Source organism: Stigmatopora nigra, chromosome 8, assembly GCF_051989575.1.
Source record: "Stigmatopora nigra isolate UIUO_SnigA chromosome 8, RoL_Snig_1.1, whole genome shotgun sequence".
Classification (NCBI taxonomy): Eukaryota; Metazoa; Chordata; class Actinopteri; order Syngnathiformes; family Syngnathidae; genus Stigmatopora; species Stigmatopora nigra.
This window is the reverse complement of record NC_135515.1, coordinates 9,556,118-9,575,527: the sequence shown is the minus strand read 5'-3', so window position 1 is coordinate 9,575,527 and position 19,410 is coordinate 9,556,118. Positions and strand designations below refer to the sequence as shown.

At 39.1% G+C, this 19,410-nt stretch overlaps 1 protein-coding gene across 5 annotated transcripts; it reads left to right on the top strand.

Annotated features, from left to right (window-relative positions):
* Positions 1–2,983: 2,983 nt before the first annotated feature.
* Positions 2,984–19,051, top strand: LOC144200726 (paired box protein Pax-3-like). 5 transcript variants are annotated; one of them, XM_077723010.1, is made up of 9 exons: positions 2,984–3,434; positions 3,629–3,864; positions 3,955–4,012; positions 4,212–4,355; positions 13,192–13,391; positions 13,583–13,748; positions 13,811–14,019; positions 16,173–16,452; positions 18,329–19,051. In XM_077723010.1, the coding sequence occupies exons 1-9, from the start codon at positions 3,350–3,352 to the stop codon at positions 18,361–18,363; spliced, it is 1,413 nt and encodes a 470-aa protein (XP_077579136.1). In that variant the 5' UTR covers positions 2,984–3,349; the 3' UTR covers positions 18,364–19,051. The 5 variants fall into 5 exon arrangements, with proteins under 5 accessions (XP_077579136.1, XP_077579137.1, XP_077579134.1 ...); XM_077723011.1 differs by having other exon boundaries at positions 16,173–16,457; XM_077723008.1 differs by having other exon boundaries at positions 3,955–4,084.
* The last annotated feature ends 359 nt before the right edge of the window (positions 19,052–19,410 follow it).

The window sequence follows — 19,410 nt, the reverse complement described above, 5'->3', positions numbered from 1 at the left end:
GATATTTTAAATATCAGATAAATAATTGCTCTATCATGCTTTACCCTCCAGTGTGCTGGCAATATCTAAAATTTCCACTATGCATCAAATACGCCCCCTACTGTCAAAATGTATAAACATGGCTCAAAGTTGGTCCTCAAACTTATTCCCAATGAAATATTCCTTTCATTATGGCTTTTATGTAATACTTACCAATTCTGAGTGTGTTTCATTGAAGTCACCCAGAAAATGCTTCATCTCCAAATCTTTGAACGTTGATAACTTAATGCCATCAAATAGATGATGAACATGTAAAGTGCTGGACAAATACAGAAAATTCAAATATGCAAGCCTCATAAATTTCAACCATCAGGCTTGGACTGTCTTCCTCCATTCCTTCACACTTTCACTATAAAAAGTTGAACAATTCCAGAAACCCTGTGCTGTATCGTATTCCCATGACTATTCTGATTCTTTAAAATTGCATTTTTTTTTAAATTTTTCTTTTGATAGGCATTTGGTCATGAGGAATTGAATTGAAAATGAACATATACACAAACTGGTTGCTAATTTGATTGTGAACATCACATACAAACTTATAAGAGACGTTCAAGATTGAAGCAAGCATGAATATTTACTTACATTTTCTCTAATGATGAATACATTACCCTATTAAGTAACTTTAAACACATGTTCTAACAAACGCCTGTTCATCTTTTGTTAATAATTTTGTTTTGCCAGTATTAAACTATATTAATATTCAATATTAAACTGTGTAGGGAATTATATATATTTTGCTTATTGATTTCAATTTACTATTGTATCAAATATGATTTTACAATTCTATTGAATATTTTATTTATTTATTGTACTTTTTCAAACTTCCCAGGAAGTCCTATACATTTTAAAGGCATATTCAAATGGATGAATTGCAGACAGCAATATATATATACAGAGGGTGCCATTGTATGACTATAACCAAAATTAATTGGACTATAATGTGCTTGTAATTGGCCTCCATGCAGAGCATGTGATGCAACTCATTTATTTCTCATCAAACCCAAATTCTGACTTTGAATTTCTCCCCCCTGCTAATGGATTGGACACGGAGATTCCATGTCGCTTTAAAGGAGCGCTCCGAAGTATACATCATGCCGCATGGTTCCCATTTGCCCTCTCTTTTTTCTTCACTCTTAATATCCAATTTCAATAGGACCACCGACTCCCTCCCAAATCGTCACGTTTGTCAGCATCAAGAAATCTGGGGTCTCTCTTTGCCTTCTTTTTTTTAGTGTTTTGTAAAAATCAATAATCAGGAAAAACACAAGCACAATTTTGCCCATGCAAGTGCCTTTTCAAACCTTACCCAACCGTGCACATTATTATTACAATCATTAGTAGTATTATTATCACTCTTATTAGTATAGTATTATTTTGTAGATATTTGTCTCTTTTTTTTTTGCAATGTCACCAATATAAAGTCACAAGGCAATCAAAACCAAACTTCAATTTCCTCTTTCCCTCTTTGAAGTAAGTCTTCATGTTTCTTCAACTTGCATTCCTTATCTTATGCCTAAAGGCATCTGTAAGGACACCCACGGCAGGTGAATATTTTAAACTTTACACTCACCCTTTGGTTTTTTGACATAACCAACAATATTTTCAAGAAACTGAATGAATCCCTGGAGTCCACATTAACTCCTTTTTGTCTAAGTTAAAGTAAATGTCCCCTCTTATTATGCAATATTGGAGGAGAAATAAAAGGAAAGCAGGTGTTTGCAGCATTTTGTCATCTTTTCACAGGTCCCCAAATTCAAGTAAAGTATATTTTCCGTAGAAATAAGTTACAATATGCATGTTTATTCTCCCAAATATTTTTACCATGTTGTTTTGGAAACAGTCTTCTCTTGTGCCCCAATTCACAGAGACGAAAAATATTAATATAAATCAAATTTATTCATGTTAAATCCAGCCTGGATGAATTAGAAGCAAAACACAAATCAAAGGGTGAGTGTGACCTTTTTGGGACTGTATCAATACAATATTCTACATTTCAGCAAGTGATTTCTGAGGTCTAAATGATGTTGACACCTAAAATATTTAGCCTATTGTCTCCGACGAGTTTAAAGATGCAACTACGAGGATTATTTGACATTATGGGATCTACAGACACTTGCACAGACTGTCTTTACAACGTCCCTGGCGTCGTATCCTGCTGAGGCGCGCGTCCCCCTTTCAGCCTATTCCCGGCTGCTTGGAGCTCAAACTGAAAACCACAATAAATTCCTCGAGTTGCGCACACTTTAGCACCGTTTGTGTCAAAGACAAGGGCGTGGGGTGGGAACAAATTAGAGTCAGTGTTGGGTAGCAGGCGTTAAATGGCTCATATGGTGCATATATAAAGGCAATGATAATAAGTACTATCACAAAGATGTGGTGTAAAATTTCACTTTTTTTCTTTTAAATTCATGGTTCATTTACTATTTTATTGGCAGTTGGTATAGTGCATTAAGTTTTAAGGCAATAATCCCAATTTTGTGCTAGTCATGAAAGTTAACTATTTGTAAAGAAAGCATACACCATATTTAGGGTTTCTCTTTTCCCCCTAACGTTATTATTAGTCATTTTATTTTAGAACTCAGATGTGCAATCAGTTTTCATGCATAATAAAATAGTTTTAATCATATTGAATGTCTCTACAATTCACTGTATTTAATATAATATGACAAACTGTGAGTGTACGCGCACGACACTTTGTTCATCTACACTTTAATTTCAACACTCTTGCCTTAAAATCAATAACGTGAGCAAGGAAAACGACAATATTTTTTCGTGAATATACGTACGTTTAACAAGTGTCTTGTCATATTTTCCCCCCAAAACACACTTTTTATTTTAAAACTTATTCCGACTTCTAAAACAAAAACCATTACTCAAGATGCGCTCGTTGCTGCAAAAGAGTAATCTACAATTGGAGAAAAGTTTGCACTCTCAGCCAATCACCACAGACCTTTGACTGCTGCGTCCGAGCGTTTGACCAATCAGAGGAGTAAGCGTCTACTGGCTGTGATGAGCTCAACTACTTTTGACTGTGTCTTCTCACTTTGACTGATATCAACAAATAACAACAACATTTTTGCTTTCGGACGCATCACTTTTTATACAACTTTCCAAGTTGCGGGGATAACGTGGAAGTATTCGGCAAAGGACGTTCTTTTCTGGGTCTAAATTTGCGCTCGTCCATGCCCGGAGAGGATCGACGGTGCTGGGACATTCGAGCGCTCGCATCAATCCAGAGACTCCGAAAGGAAACCGAACATCCCAATAGTTCTTCAGCCTCCCCGTTTGGAGGGGTCCGGTCGGAGGAGGAATGACCGCGCTGGCTGGGTCTATTCCCAGGATGATGCGACCCACGCTGGCTCAGAACTACCCTCGCAGTGGCTTTCCTCTGGAAGGTAAAAATACTTCACTATTTGTCACGAGATTCTTCAGAAAAATAAATCAGTAAATAAATACTGAACTTGTGACATACATAGATTAAATTAAAAAAACTGCAATATCATATTTTGTTGTCTAAATTGGCAGCACAGTTATTGCCAATGATATCAAATTGAGTTATAATGATATGTTATTTTATTTGACTTGGTAGTGTCAACCCCGCTTGGGCAAGGCCGTGTAAACCAGCTTGGTGGAGTTTTCATAAACGGCAGACCTTTACCTAACCACATCCGACACAAGATAGTAGAGATGGCGCATCATGGGATCCGACCATGCGTCATCTCCCGGCAGTTGCGCGTCTCCCACGGCTGTGTGTCCAAAATCCTGTGCAGGTACCAGGAGACCGGTTCCATTAGACCTGGTGCCATCGGAGGCAGCAAACCAAAGGTATAGGAAAGTGGAAAGCAACATCAAAAGTTCTGGGATTAACCAATTGATCCTAATTCTTTTTTTTCATTTATTTTTTTTCATTTAAAGCAGGCAACAACGCCAGATGTGGAGAAAAGAATAGAAGAATGCAAACGAGAAAACCCCGGTATGTTTAGCTGGGAGATTCGGGATAAATTACTGAAGGATGGGATTTGTGACCGCGACAATGTCCCCTCAGGTAAAAGGGGGAGGAATTAAGCATTTATTATGATAATCACAGGGTCATTTTTCATTAAAGTGTAGATGTTTCTATTAATTTTATTTGAATGCAATTAACCGATAGGCCGTACGTCCAACTTTTGCAGTAAGCTCCATCAGTCGGGTGATGCGCACCAAGTTTGGGGGGAAAGACGATGAAGAGGAAGATGAGGATGACTTGGAGAAGAGCGATCTAGAGGAAAGTGACCGCAGGGGAAAGCACAGCATTGAAGGCATCTTGGGAGACAGATGTAAGTCATCTTTTTCATACATTAGTGATGCACTACAAAGTACTTTCTTCTTTGAATTTCCGAGCCATTTGTGATCTTTCTCTGAATTGGAACTTTTAAAAAAAATGTCGGCCCAGAGCAGAGCGTTGTAGTATTTTGAATTCTTGATTAACCGTGTCTCCACGCCTAATGCTTTTCCCATGAGCCCAGACAGTAAATCAAACAGCAGGTGATGCTTTAGTGCACGAAGGGGGAGTGTGTGTGTGTGTGTGTGTGTGTGTGTGTGTGTGTGTGTGTGTGTTGATGCCGTTTTTCCCCCCTTTCATCCACATCTCAAACTTCCAGTGTCTTATTTTTGTGCAGCAGATTTGTTTTGCACGAGGCTCGTGACTCATGCAAGTGATGAAATCATGTGTTTCTATATTTTTTAAACTCACTCAGATGGTGATTTTGCACCCCTAGAAATATACTTTTTTTTTAAGTTAGATTTATTGTAATTCTGGAAAAATCTTTCTGGTTACTTCAGATTTTTTGGTTTGTTTAAGGCGAGTTTGTTAATCAACATTTGATATTAATTTACAGATAAACCTTGTTTGTAAGTGTCCCCTGTGGGCGTTTTTACGGGCTACGTGAGAAACTAATCGTTTTCCTATTGTCCCCACGGGCGCTTTCAATGTATTCCTTTCTTTCCCTGGCTTCTCTTTCCACTTTGTCAACTATCAACATCCAAATGTCAACATCTCCCGCAAGGTTGAGTGAAGTGGAAGATGAGAGATAAAGTGGGCCTAGTCTTAGTAGACACAATTGTACCCCAGATGAGTTGATCAAACATTTGTTCAACGGTTTCCATCAGCGCACAAAGACGGGCCAGCGCGCACAACGGGGATGAACTTGGTAGACAAAGGCACGGGAGTCTATTCGGGCCTCACGCTTGGGCTGTGCGTGGACAAAAGAGCCAGCTTGGAAACACATTTGGGTGCAGCTCAGGACGAAAAAAAAAGGGGAGACCCTATTTGGAATTCCAAAAGGGGAGAGGACGCGCGGCAGAACCCAAAAACATATTATGAGGCCGCAATGAAGGATGAATTATTCAGGGAGCGCTCCTGCCCCTGTTTGGAGGAACCGTTCACCAAGAGAAATGGCCACTTTCTCTACAAAATGTTTCCTTTTTAGACTCTTCTATAGAGGCCTGCTGCCAGTCAGTCAATACAATAGGAGTCTTAGAAATCTCCTCAAGTATACGAATACAGCTAAGAGAAGCGCGTCAGTCCTCCCACATGCGCCTTTTTGTATTTTTTAAATGTATTTTTTGTATTTCAATTTTCAATTAGGGGTTGCTTCCTAAATATTTTTGACGCATATTCATTTTTTAATAGTGCATAAAAGGCCAAATGAAGAGTCATTTGTTTAAGAAAAAAACACCACGCTCCGGGGATCAATTGCTATTTGTCACATATAGCCAGACGCTAAATGGCCAACCAAACAAAACCCCCCCATACTTGGAAGGGTGTGCTAATAACCAAGATGTCTTCACTTTAAAACTTATGATCTATTATTGATTCTTTTAGGGGATGTCGGCCTTTCCTCCCCCGAACATTAATAATGTCTTCTAAACGATGTCGATATTGTGCTATGACACATTTAATGACGGAGGGAGTGTATTAAAGAGTGCGTTTGCTGAATAGCCACCAATGTTCTCTCCCCGGAGAGCCCAGTTCTGGCCCCGGAGCGTCGAGCTTGACAATTGGGGCCGGCCGGAGACCCCCGCTGCACCCCCTCCCTTTCTTGCGCCTGCTCCTCAAATCTCTTCAAGCAGATTAAATCGACTCTTTTATTTCATCCTACTTTCATCTGGAGAGCAACTCCTCCCCTCTCTCTGCGTTTTCTATTCTCTCGCTTCTAGTCTCATGCCTGCGTGTCACCTGCAAAGTCACTCCACTTTTATAAAAACTTTCAATTGTGTTTTCATTATAGCAAATTATTAAGGTCAGAAACACTTTCCTGTTAAATAAATGCAATAACACATGTGTAAATAGGGTCAGTATCCAAATAAAAAACATGTGGTGAAACTGGCCAGTTCATATAACTTTATTGGACAAGGAATTGTAAATTAAAAGTACTTAAAATAAAAAAAGACAAGCTAAAAGCACATAAAATGTAATGAAAATGTATTTAGGACTAATATTTATGGTAAGTATAATATATACTGCTACTATAACTGATATTACAATGCCTATAATAGTAAAACTGCAAAATACCTATAACTAAAGCTTTCATTTACTTCAATTAGGATGATTTGATTTTTGTGTAATTTAGTCATTCATTTTCCCCCCTCTTTTGCTATTTAAAAACAATCTGTACACCAGGAAATGTTAAAGATGGTAGTCATAAAAAGAAGTAATAAAGGCAAATTCATGGGATACATTTTAGCTGTTGGGCAGTAATCTGTTTTCACTTGTTGCCTGCCATTGGAACATGTGTAGTCTAATGTACATGACCCTATAGATCATGTAACAGTCACCACCAGTCCTTGTGAGTTACCTTCCAAAAAAATGTCATCTCAGAAATCACCCAAGATTCTGTCATGAATTCATTTGGCAGTCACGTTGGCTTTCCAACTCCCACCATAAAAGCGTCATCATTATTGCCTCTGTAGACAAAATAGTCGCAGTGGGCCAATCTCCCCTCTAAACCTGCTTCAAGTTTTCACAGTGTCTTTTAGAGTCTTTTCCTCATTAGGTTAAATTAGCCAGATAATATAGAGGAGCGTTGTTGAAGGGCTGCCACATTTCCATTTAGTCTTGTGCGCTCAAACACACACACAAAAACACACACACAAAAACACACACACACGTACACAGGCACACACATTCCTTTTTGCTATGCAAACAGTCAAAGGGATAACTTTATTTGGCGAAAGAGGATCCTGCAAAAGTCTAATTGAATAAGCCCGGGATCTTTGAAAAAACCCTTACCATGGTGAGCGCAGTCATCATGTCATAATTAGGTTTATTGAGGCGCATTCCTTCAATCTGCCTCCATTCTCTAGAGCTCATTGTAAGCAGGGTCTGGGCCAATGGCCGGGGGACAAAAGAGAACCATGAGCACACAATACATGAAAGAGCCATTAAGATATAGCTGCCTTTGTCGTACCGACCGGACAGGACTTTGTTTGCACAAATAATGTGGGTGTGTAAAAATGACTCGGATTGGAAGTTTGCAGCCGTGCTGCAAGTGCAACATGTTGCCATAAAGTGGATGGGTTACAAGGGGGAGAGAATTTAAACAGAGAACAAATGAAGCACAGACGGCTCACTGTGCGGCATGAGAGCACTTTGAGGCACCGCTCATGTGGGGATTAAATCATCTTCACACGTTATAGCAAGTAAAAATAGCACCAAATGATACTTTTACATGATTGTATTTGCGTCACAACAGTTACCAGTGTTGTCTTAATCCAAACATTGAATGGGCCCGGCATGTTCTCATACTGTTTCTGTCTTGTCATGACATGGCAAAAGACAGGACCAATAAGGTCTCTGAGGATCTTATAATAGCTATTGGCTATTAGTGGCGTGAGCCAAGTGTCTGTTGAAGAGGGTTCTGTCTATCCATTGAAAGAATGAATGTGTCACTCATGAGTCTCTGGGCATGAGGGCAAAAGAGGGGCCAAGTGGCGAGCATCAAATCACTCTCCTCTACCCCCGGGGGCTCTAAACACCAATCTCCTCGACCCGCAGTTCTCTGTCCCCTCTCTTTAGAGAGTTTTTTTTTTAATAAGCCCATGCATGAAGACTATCCAAGCATGAACACATAGTTATCCTGAAATGAATAGCTCCTCTATACTTCATTAAAGCCTCTTTCTTCTTTCACACTTTTATTGTTACTCAGTGATATCAATTCAAAGAGTAATTAATGAATGCAACCCGACTTTGAAGTCAGATTGCACTTTTTGGGAGGGTAGTAGATTGGGCTGGGAGGGCGTATTTTGGGGGTATTCCCCTCTTCCGAACCAATGCTAGTGCAGCCTTATTCCGTGATGGACTTGCCACATTGAGCTGCTGCTGAGTGGCACCCAGACTTGTTGAAGGGAGTGAAAGAGTGAAAAGGCCCAGTGAAGGTCAAGTAGAATGGCTTGCTTTAGAATGAGACCTCTCTTTCTCTTCTGCAAGTTACAACTAAGGGCACCGCAGCTATGGATGAATTGTTTTATAAAATGCATATTCTTGTGATTTGTTATTCTGCAACAACAGTGAAATTTGAGTATGTTTGTCTCTTGGAAAACTGCATCAAAGTTTTTTTCTAACTGGTTGCTTTGACATGAGCTTGTGTGTTTGGTTTAGTTACAATTAGGGCCACGTTGGATTTGCTACAATCAATTATTATTGTTTGGTTGGTAGGATCTTTATTGTTGATAGAGACAGTTAGCTGCCTTCACATGACTGATGATGAAAAGTAAAAAAAAAAACAAGCCTTACACATTAACTCTTTTGTTAGAAAGATATATTTATGTTTTATGATTATTTCAATATTTTGAAGAGCCCTCTCAGTGGGCCAATGTCAGGTACCATGGAAGGTTTCAATAATATTTAAATGACAGTATAGCATTTTGAGCTTTTTATTTAATCAAATGATTGCAAACTAGTCAGTTCTGCCAAAGAGGACAATTATTCAAGTGTAAAACACACAATACTAAATTGTAAAATCAAACAAAGGGGGAAGCTAACATATTTGATCAAGTTATTTAAAGAATGCAAATCAAAATAAACTATAAAGTAATAGTGGAAGATAGACATAGAGTTACAGAAACAAAAGCTATTGTTCCTATAATTTTGGCGAAACCGACAATTCTCTTTAGCCAAGTTTAGTATGATTTAATTTTCCCCTGAGTGCATGAGAATTGGAAGCATTCCCATAGAGCATAAAATTGCATTTATAACTTGGGTCACTGTACCTGAAAATGAAGTATTTTCCAAAATAACACAGGCTCCAATACTTCCCACTTCTACAACTAAAACTGAGTGGTGAAAAAATATTTCAAAAGAAGGTGAACAGCAAAGGTCATAGGGCAGGACGAGGTCGCTCCCTCTCGGCACACCGGAAACAAGGTTAGAAACATGTTTAGTCGAAATTGACAGATAACCATTTCCTGAAACCGCAATTTTTTTAAACGATGTCCATGTCCTACTCAACAGTCCCGTGCCTTTAAACCCGTCACCATCCTTTATTTTAACAAGGATGTGATTGATGACACTTGTCTACCCATGTCCACAATTTGTCTTAAACTTTTAAAATAGCACACTTGTGAAGGTCACAACTGCTTCTTAGCAATTCAAGAAAGACCACCCTCCAAAAAAAAAAAGCCCCGACAGACACACACACACCACATCTTTTTCTAAATCATGCATAGGGAGTCACAGATGGGCCCATAAGCTGTCAGCAAAGCCATTATCTAACCCAGCATCTGCCTGCGTTGACTTCTATATACTGTTTAATGCAGTCAGCTAGTCACTTAGTCCCTTGGCGCCTGAATAGAAGCGGGATGGTTGTCCCGCCCAAATAAATGCTGCGTTTGTCTCCTCTGCCTTTTGTTTTGTGTGATTTTGCGAGTAGAAGGTGGAGTGAAAGGGGGTTGACAAAGTGTCACCGCCTCACTGTTAACTAAAGCCTCAAAAGTGTTCCTGGGCCGTGTGAAGAAGGGATGTAAATAATCCACATATGGCCAGTCAATTCCCACAAGTACTACAATTCAGATTGGACTCCATATTGCTCTTTTTCTCTCTTTTCGCCTGCATTTATATATGTTGAATAAGAAGTTTCTCATGTCTCCGTGGACATCTTTAAACCTATATTTAAAACCCATATTTAAAACTCTATTCTCCAGCAATCCAAAAACAAAAAGGCAACATTGATGTCTTTCCAACAGTCTGTTCTAGGTAAATCCTCAATGCACCTTCTGGTTTCCCCTTGCATGACTTGGACATAGATGTTTAGGGTCCTCTTGGCTCAAGAGACGTTGTTTTACTTGGGGTCTCATGCGCAGCGCCTCTTGGGGGCTCCAGTTTGGTTAAATTAAACAGTTTTCCTTTCTCCTCTGACCCCACCGACCCACCCCTCCAACTGCTTCTCCTATTTTGAGGTTTAATACGTTTCAGCTCCTTGCCAAGTCGTCTCTGTTCTGAGATAATGATACTCTTTATATTTTTCTTCATATTTTGATGAATGAAATAGAGCCAGCCAGCCTATTTTCTCTTTTAGCATAAGGTGGGGTAAACATACAAAGAAAGGTCAAGTGTTTACTGAGGCTGAGAGAGAGAGAGCAGCATTTTAAGATGAATACTGGCAGGCAGGGATATATGGGTTAGAAGATAATTTGATTGGCAAATTCAGTTTGACAGTGCCAAATAGATGCAATCATATTTTAAGGATAATAAGGCAATGATGGCAAATGAGGTTTTCCTAAACCACTTGCAGACAAAGTTGCAAAGTTCCAAGAAAGTTTGCCCAATGCAATTTCTTGTTTTCTCTTTGTAAGGAGCTTTTACTTTGTCCCAAAGACTTAAGTAATACCCTGATTCTTATTTACTATGACAAAAGAGGTTTTGAAATTTGTGGTTATTTGTTTGATTTTAATCACACTACAAAAGAATAAGATAAAGCAGTACCAAACATTTGCTTGATGAATTTTGACAAGCGGGATTATATGGAAGTACAGTTAGGGGAAGACTGTCTTTAAGTACAAATAGTCTCATATAATTGGACTATGGTAAATTGTGTGTGTATTGGGAGTAACAAATATGCACAGTGATTGTGCAGATGTCCCATCTCTTGGGATGATTTAATACAAATGGGATTTGTCTAATATCCACATCACCTGTTGTTTTTATTTATATTCTCTCCCCATCTACTTCATGCATTGTATTGCATTGTGACCAAGTGTAGATGTCAAAAAACTACAACAAAAATGTAATTTATAAAAGTGTAAAACATATGGCAGCATTTTAATAAACATGTCCATGCAGAATGCATCACAACCTTCTTCAGATTATGGGTATCTTCAAATTAATCCTTGATATCTCATTAAATCTTGGTTTTCTAATCTAAAATATCCAGACTGCTATTCTATCAAGCTGTTTCTGTGTGATGCATGACCTATAGTAACAAATTAATTATGCACTCTAGATTTGTATAATCACATTTTCATGTTTAAATATAATGGAGATGCCTATTTCATGTCCCATGCCATTTTGGGAAGCCTATTAATTTTCCCACTCGCACACAGATAGAAAAATCCTGCGCATCACTTTTTATTACAACTACCATCAACAAGAACACAGATGCCCAAATTGACAATCCCCATGGGTACGTTTACATCAGCAACAACAGACCACAATGCTCTCGTCACCCCTTTAGGTTCTTGTACAGTTTCCTCCGAAGCAGGGGGTTTTCTTAAAGGGGGGAGGGGTAAAATGCCCCTGGCTGTACCCCCATCTCCCCCCCAACTCCTCTTTATGCACCCCCTTCCCTAGCCAGCTCCCCCATGGGGCAGGTGACAACCCTCTACTGTGAAGGGCCAAGGGAGCCATGACGGATTCCACAGATGGAGCGTGGAAATCGCCAGCAAAGAGTTCAGCATTTTGCAGCAACAAAGGGCCACGGAGTCAGAGAGAGAGAGAAATACAGGGGGAAAAGAACAATTGTGGGAGACAAAGCAAGACAGTTGGGAGAAAGAGGACAGGGAGGAGTAACGTATTGCTTGTTTAAATAAGAACAACATTGTGATTGCAAACTTGAATTTTCACTTCACTTTTGAAGCCACCCTACCAATATGACCCAAATAATTGAGTTTAAACTAAAAAAAAAACAAGTCCCAACAATTTATGTTAGTGTTTTCCACACACATGACTGAGATAAAGCATTCAACAATTGAAAACATATTTTTATCACCTTTCACACCAAATGACAGATGTCACAGAGGTCCCTTTTTGTTTAAACCCCCGTCTAACTGGAGTTTGAACCCACCCTTTTACCCTGGCAGCCAGTTGAATACTAAGACAAAAGCACAATCGAGCTTCAGTTGGCAGTACACTCTTTTTAAGCTCTTGGAGATTTGCATTTTGCTTACCTTCTACACGGAATGCATTTCCTCCTACAGCTCTGCAGTAGGACAGTAGTTAGCATGTTTGACTGCCGGGATGGATTTAAATCCAGACTGGAGACCATAACATAATCTCACCACATATCAATTATAGTATTAATCCATTTATTATCTGTATTGCTTATCCTCACAAGGGTCGCAGGGGGTAAAGGAGCCCATCTGAGCCAACCATGGGCACCAGGTGTCTTTGTATAAACACTCTTACTAACCACATCAAGGAGATTATGACATGTTTGGACTGCCAAATAAGTAAATGATTGGTGCAACAGTTTTCTTTAATTTAATTCAATTTGAAGTTGGTGACTGGTCTGGTAAAAATTATTCTAAGATGATAAGTTACCTGCCTCAGTTTTGATGTTCATCTGTTCTGCACATGGACATACATTCTCACTTTCTCTCTCGCTCTGCCACACGCTGAAGGCAGAAGAATGGCCTGTATATCCAAATTACCCTTTTTTGTGTCTTTTAGTCCAGCAGTATCCCTGTGGAGCCCTCAGATTTTTTTCCATGGGGATTATTCACTCACAATAATTCCCCTGAATATAGGTTTGGTTGGCTCTAAAAACCACAAGGAAAACTATCACTTAATTCAGCTGATATCATGAAATGCTTAATAAAAGTTGATGAGGTTGTTTTCCACAGTTTTGATTTTGTTCCTAGTTTAAATATCTGACGTGTTTTTTTTGTTCTGTTTATTAGCGAGTCACTCAGATGAGGGTTCCGATGTGGAGTCAGAGCCTGATCTACCACTCAAAAGGAAACAGCGACGTAGTAGGACTACCTTCACGGCAGAGCAGCTGGATGAGCTGGAGAGGGCATTTGAGAGGACCCACTACCCCGATATCTACACCAGGGAGGAGCTGGCACAAAGGGCTAAACTGACCGAAGCCAGAGTGCAAGTAAGTGATCCATGTGAAGATAAGCAGTATTGAAAAATATAAATTAATCCATAATCTGGAGTGAAATATGATGACAGTAATTTGCATTGTGAAATAGTTTTACCATATTTTGCTATGGAGAACTAGTAAAAATGATTGATAAACTAAAAACTGGGTATATTTCTAACACATTTTGAATGACCGAATATCAGGTGTGGTTTAGCAACCGAAGAGCCAGGTGGCGGAAACAGGCAGGTGCCAATCAACTGATGTCCTTCAATCACCTGATCCCTGGTGGTTTCCCACCTTCAGCCATGTCCAGTCTCACTCCTTACCAGCTTTCTGATAGCCCTTATCCTTCTTCATCTATATCACAAGGTAACAAGGTGGATATTTATATCTGTCCAACAAATATTCATCTTCTAACTTTTGCTCCTCAGAATCAGCCAGCACGTTACATCGACCTCAGCCGCTACCGCCCTCCTCGGGCCATCAGTTAGTCAGTGGTGGAGGACAAGTTGAAGGAAGTTCGGCCTACTGCCTGGCCTCTGGACGCCACTCCTTCTCAGGATACTCGGAAAGCTTCGTGAGCCCAGCGGGCCCAGCCAATCCCATGAACCCATCCATTGGGAGTGGCCTCTCGCCACAGGTTAGACAACAACATTTAAATCGGGCTTTCACGGTCTCATCATATTGTTTGGGTTCCTGATTTTGTTGTATTTTTAGTCCCTGTGTTTCAGGTTGTCAAAGAAACCGTGTAAACTAAGTACTAAAAAAATAATTGATGCTATTTAGGCCATTCCATATTAAATACTAAAACATGCCGAGTATATTCAAAAAGATATTTCAATGATCATGAGAGAATGAAATACTAATACCAATTTAAAACTTAAATAAAACGTTCAAAATGTTGAAATTAAATTTAAATGTTTTTTTGGGGGGATAATATTTTGTTGCTATCTTTTGCAACTCAGAGAAGATTTCATTTTTAGTAGACATTCATTTTTCCAAAGCAAATTGACTTTGTCTTTGCTTCTATATTTAATATTCACCTTATGCAAGCCTGTTTGATCCTTATGATTAGAACAATATATTAAAAAATAAGTTTATTTTTCTCATTTACATTTTATACAAGTGATTGTTGTTTTCTTTTCTCAGCTATAATAGTTTTGGGGAGAATTATGTATGAACAACTGGGTGGAGCTAATCAACCCTTTGATAATTACTTTCTAATTAATTAATAATTGGCGAGATAATCAGAAGAGTGAAAGCTGTGTGTTGTCAATAATTTTGAAGCCCTCCACTTCTGCAGTAACACTTTTTTGACATTAGCTTTGTTGTGTAATTGTGGCAAAAAATTTAGTAGACACACACAACAAAATATAGCTAAGCCACTATCCTAAAAATATCATAATATTGTGCATGGAAAAATTTCCAACAGTTACCAGTGAGAGCAAACACTGGCCCATGTGCCTCAGGGAAGTCTTGTGATTAAATTTCTAAAATGCCTCCCTCGGGTAGAAGCAAAGTTCTTATTTATTTGTTTGTTTAATAGTCAGGGGATATTTAATCTCAGAGGTTTTTTTCCCCTTGTCCCGACATATTTTTCTGCGGACTCCTGGATACGGTGATACGGGCCGCCGGCGACGGCACAGTTCCAATATATAATCCTGTGGAATGGCAAGTCACAAGGAAGGGTTAGGGTCTGGCAAAAAACAGAGACATGTTGGGTTTTTGGAGCATAGTGCCACAGCACATAAGAGGAAAGAGACCAATGGTTTCTCCAAGTCATCATGGACTCGTCCCTCCTCTTCTACTTGGAAATGATTTAAGCAATACCATGTGTGTGAGTGGATGTAGAATAATATGTCACTTATAGGGCCAGGAGGACACATAGTGCTGATACCTGCTTCTTATTAGGATGACTTGAGGAGCCCCGAGCCTTTGCTCTGATCAAATGTGCGGTGGATATGATACATTTAGAACTTGCAGGTTCAGTTACACTTTCCTTAATAGGTGGGGAGATCAGCCTTAATTTGTCGTTAAGAGTTTGCCGATATTGACTGGAATATTCAGTCAACATCTGAGGAGGTCAGTGCTAACAGGCACATTTGGACACCAGTTGAACTGCATTGCCCTGCAGCTCTTTTCCAAGCGTTGCTGGCCAAAGAATAGTGGGCCAAATTTGATTATTGTGTTGCTAATAAAGACCAGGTCAAGACGTAACGATTTTCTCATGCTGCAAATGTATTCTGATGTTTTAGTAAAGTTAAGTTTACAAAGGTCTTTCCTTTGAGATTAGAGAATTTTTCTTAGAGATACATTTTATTCTTGTACCACGGTTTTTAGCTTTCACAATGGCAGCCTACTTTCTGAGAAACCTTGTTTACAAACAATGGAGTTATTATGAGAAATCTTAACAGAAGTCTGCATCCACTTTAATCTCATTTATGCACCAATTTTGGACCGATATGATCCATTTCTCATTATGTTAATAATTTGGATTTCATTCACTATTCTTGGATTCCTGATTATATTTCGCTCTCTGTGACATTTCCAAATTGGATATTTATTTTTACACTCCCTAGATCAAGTGATTTAAGTGTTTCCTTTATTGTATTTTTGAGCAGTAAATACACATACAGGAGATAACATGTTATATCACAGCGAATTTAAGTTGTATATTATAACTAGTCAAACAGAATATTAGTGACCACAACTAATGTACACGACATTCTTTCATATCGTACAGGAGACTTACATTATTTTCACTATAATATCCTCTCTCCTGTTGTCCACCAGGTGATGGGTCTGCTGAATCACGGTGGAGTTCCACATCAACCTCAAAGTGACTATGCCATCTCACCTCTAACTGGTGGTCTTGAAGCACCCCCTGGCATGGCTACCAGCTGTAGCCAACGAGTGGACCACATCAAAGGTTTGGAGGGTCTAACCAGTGTGCCCTCCATGTCAACTTTGCCTTCCCTGCCCAGCTCCCAGTCCTACTGCACTCCTTCCTACAGCTCTCAGGCCTACACAGTCGACCACATGGCCTCCTACCAGTATGGCCAGTACGGACAAAGTAAGGTCAATAGATTTCCTTTTTCCATTATCTTGATTTTTAAGAGTCAAATGTATTTTTAAGACATATTGTACCCAACACAACATACCATGTGCAGATACAGCTGCGACACATAAAATAACATCAATAGTAATCTCATAAAATTTTATATTATTTAGAACAAAGCCATATTTTCATGAAATATTTTTACCCACATTTTTATTTGTACACAAAATCCATCCTCCTTTATTTTCTTAAGATTTAAATTACACTGTCATACTGATTATCCGTGCATTTCAGTCATTTAGTCAAGTTCCTGCTTGCCCTTTAAATTTATAAAAATATAATTAACATCAGTCTACAATTCAAGTATTTATTTAGTCCAACAGAGGAAGCCTTGCAGGCCTTGACGGCCCACCACTGATATATTGTATATATTTAGTGTATCTGCTGTCCTGCTTGTTAAGGTGCAACCCTACTCCACTCTTAGGTTTTGGAGGTAATTGTGCATGTCTGATTGCTACTGAAAAGTAATTCGCCAACACTGTCACACAGTCATTCAACAAAATCAACTCACATCACGGCAAAGTAAAGTTCAAATAGAGCTTGAGAGTCCTACTTTTTGCATGTTTGCCTTTAAAGAATATTCACTTGTTGAGTCATGAGAGGGTCTTTTCACCTCACATTGCCGTTATGAACGTCTTGCCATCAACTTCAAACAAATCCAAATTTGCAAGGCAATGTCGTTTTTGTTATGGTTTGATTACAGCAGCCAGCGTTTCCAATTTTGGTCTACAGGGGGTTGTCCAATCAGTCTCATCCAATAATCTTATTGCAAAGCTGGTGTACTTGGAAGAGCGTGAAAATGAGCCCAAAAGTCCAAACATAGGTAACATGCTGCAGCTGCAAGTATCAAATGAATATTAGAGCTTATATTCAGGAGTATAGAAAGTTATGAAGTAAAAAACTAGGACCAAATAATAAATTGGGGGTCGTGTGCGTTACCTTAGTCTGTTTTTGTTGCACAAAGGTAGTTACCAGGACAACAGGACACGTGTTCTCATGCACCTAGGCACCATCACTGGCTTGAGCAGTCCATCTTGATGTGATTAATCAGTGGGACTGGATAACCAGCGTGCAGTTGGGCTTGGAGCTGCAAAAGAAAGGTCTTTTTTTGGAAGTAGACGGATCCTAATAGCCTCTGGCAGGGCGGCTATTAGAAACAGGTGTGAGGACTGAGGTCAAACGGGGAAGCAGCATTTAGCAATGATGCTTTAGGAACCTGGAGATGGCGGTTTGATCCAGAGTGCTGCACATTTTGATGACAAGAAATCAAACACGCCCTTGCTAAAAATAAAGAAGAAATCCTCGTTCATGAGTAGTGCCTGGTTGCTGGATTGTTTTTTATTTATTTATGTAGGCTTTTATGACTTTTGGGCTTCATAGCATCATGTTTTTTTTAGGTCACGATCTGTCATGGTCAGTTGATTTGTTTTGATTTGAGAATTTCACTTACAAGCCAGTTTAAAAAACTTACTCACCAGGTGAATGCTATAGGGAAGAAGCCACATCTGGCTACTTCAGCTTAGTTGGTAACCTTCCTATCAACTTTTTTCCCCCCAATTTTTTGTGTTCATTTATTCATGGATAGTTCACGAACAAGGTTAAACTATCCATGTTCTAATGGAACTAGAAAATTCACTTTTATAGCTGGTATAATCTCCCCATCATCCTTAAAATGATCAAAATCAAGTCTCGCTTAAGCAAAAAATTAATTAAAGAAAAATGTTATTCAGTTTCATAAATATAGAAATTGTGTTTGTCATAGTTTGTCCATTTCAAGACAATTATAAATTCAGTATTTCATTGGCTTACATTGCATTTATTTCTGTTGCAGGTTCCCTTCCTTATCTGAGGCCTGAGATTGCCTGACCCAAAGTTTATATTCACAAAGAATGAAGATGATTATTCTATTATTACTTCATCATTTGGGACCAAAATGAACTGAGATATGTTCTGTGATGCAGGACAGTACCTGATTATTTCTTCCGGGGGGGAGCTTAAAAAAAGGGACCACAAAAAGGTATCTGACCAAAAAGTTTTGCTCCATCGAGGACATTTCTACATCAGGAGTGCAGATGGAAAGAACAGATTTAAGCGCTTAATTTGGTCACTTCCGCACATGTGGCACTATGACCAGTGAAATTCACCAATCGTAGGCTGTCTTTCATTTTTGTGATACAGTACACCCATCTATTTCCACAAAAAAAAAAACAAAAACACTTGTTGAAGTGACATGAGGCAACATGTTTACATCTTTTGAAGCCCCACTAGGATTTATAAAATTTAATCTAATGCTATATTGGTAATCTCCCAAATCATTTCTGTCAGGCGGAAACAGGTTTTGCTGATTTGATCTATATGGCATTTATTTGAGATCCCACACAAGCCACACATGATGAGAAATTGTAGACGTAAAGAAAGCAAACACAGGGAAATGAATATGCACGTTATAATATATCAGAAATGGGAACAATTGCAGCTGAGGAAGTTCATTTAAAACTCCATCCAAGAATTCGCCCTCCTCCTCTGCCTTCCTCTCTGTGTCTCACTGACGTTTTGGACGCAAAATCTCGCCCTTTTGTAGTGGTCCCGAGCCCTTATAGGGGGTCAGGGGTGACGTTTGAGAAAGTGACAGATGAGAGGGCTGAAGAAGAGAAGTGGTTTTACAAAAAGGGGGGAGGGGGTGGATGCTTGATAGGCAAGATCGATCACAGGCTAAAACCCTTTTAAAGCTGGTTCTCTTGTGGAAAAAGCCACCAGGTCACAAGTCATGACCACAAAACACTTGAGAAAGCAAGAGAGCAACAAAGTTTGGATAAAAGTTGGACGTGCATTTACCCCTCTGAGCAGGAGTGCAATACATCATTCATCACAGTCATTTGTTTTATTCGACACTGATATTATGCTGAAATTGTA

What these genes read in the sequence shown, in the direction of transcription:
- LOC144200726 (XM_077723008.1), top strand. Translation starts at nt 3,350, where the DNA reads ATGACCGCGCTGGCTGGGTCTATTCCCAGGATGATGCGACCCACGCTG. An exon ending in TTCTTCATCTATATCACAAG is followed by an intron (nt 13,749 to 13,810) that starts GTAACAAGGTGG and finishes TTTGCTCCTCAG; the next exon opens with AATCAGCCAGCACGTTACAT. An exon ending in GGAGTGGCCTCTCGCCACAG is followed by an intron (nt 14,020 to 16,172) that starts GTTAGACAACAA and finishes GTTGTCCACCAG; the next exon opens with GTGATGGGTCTGCTGAATCA.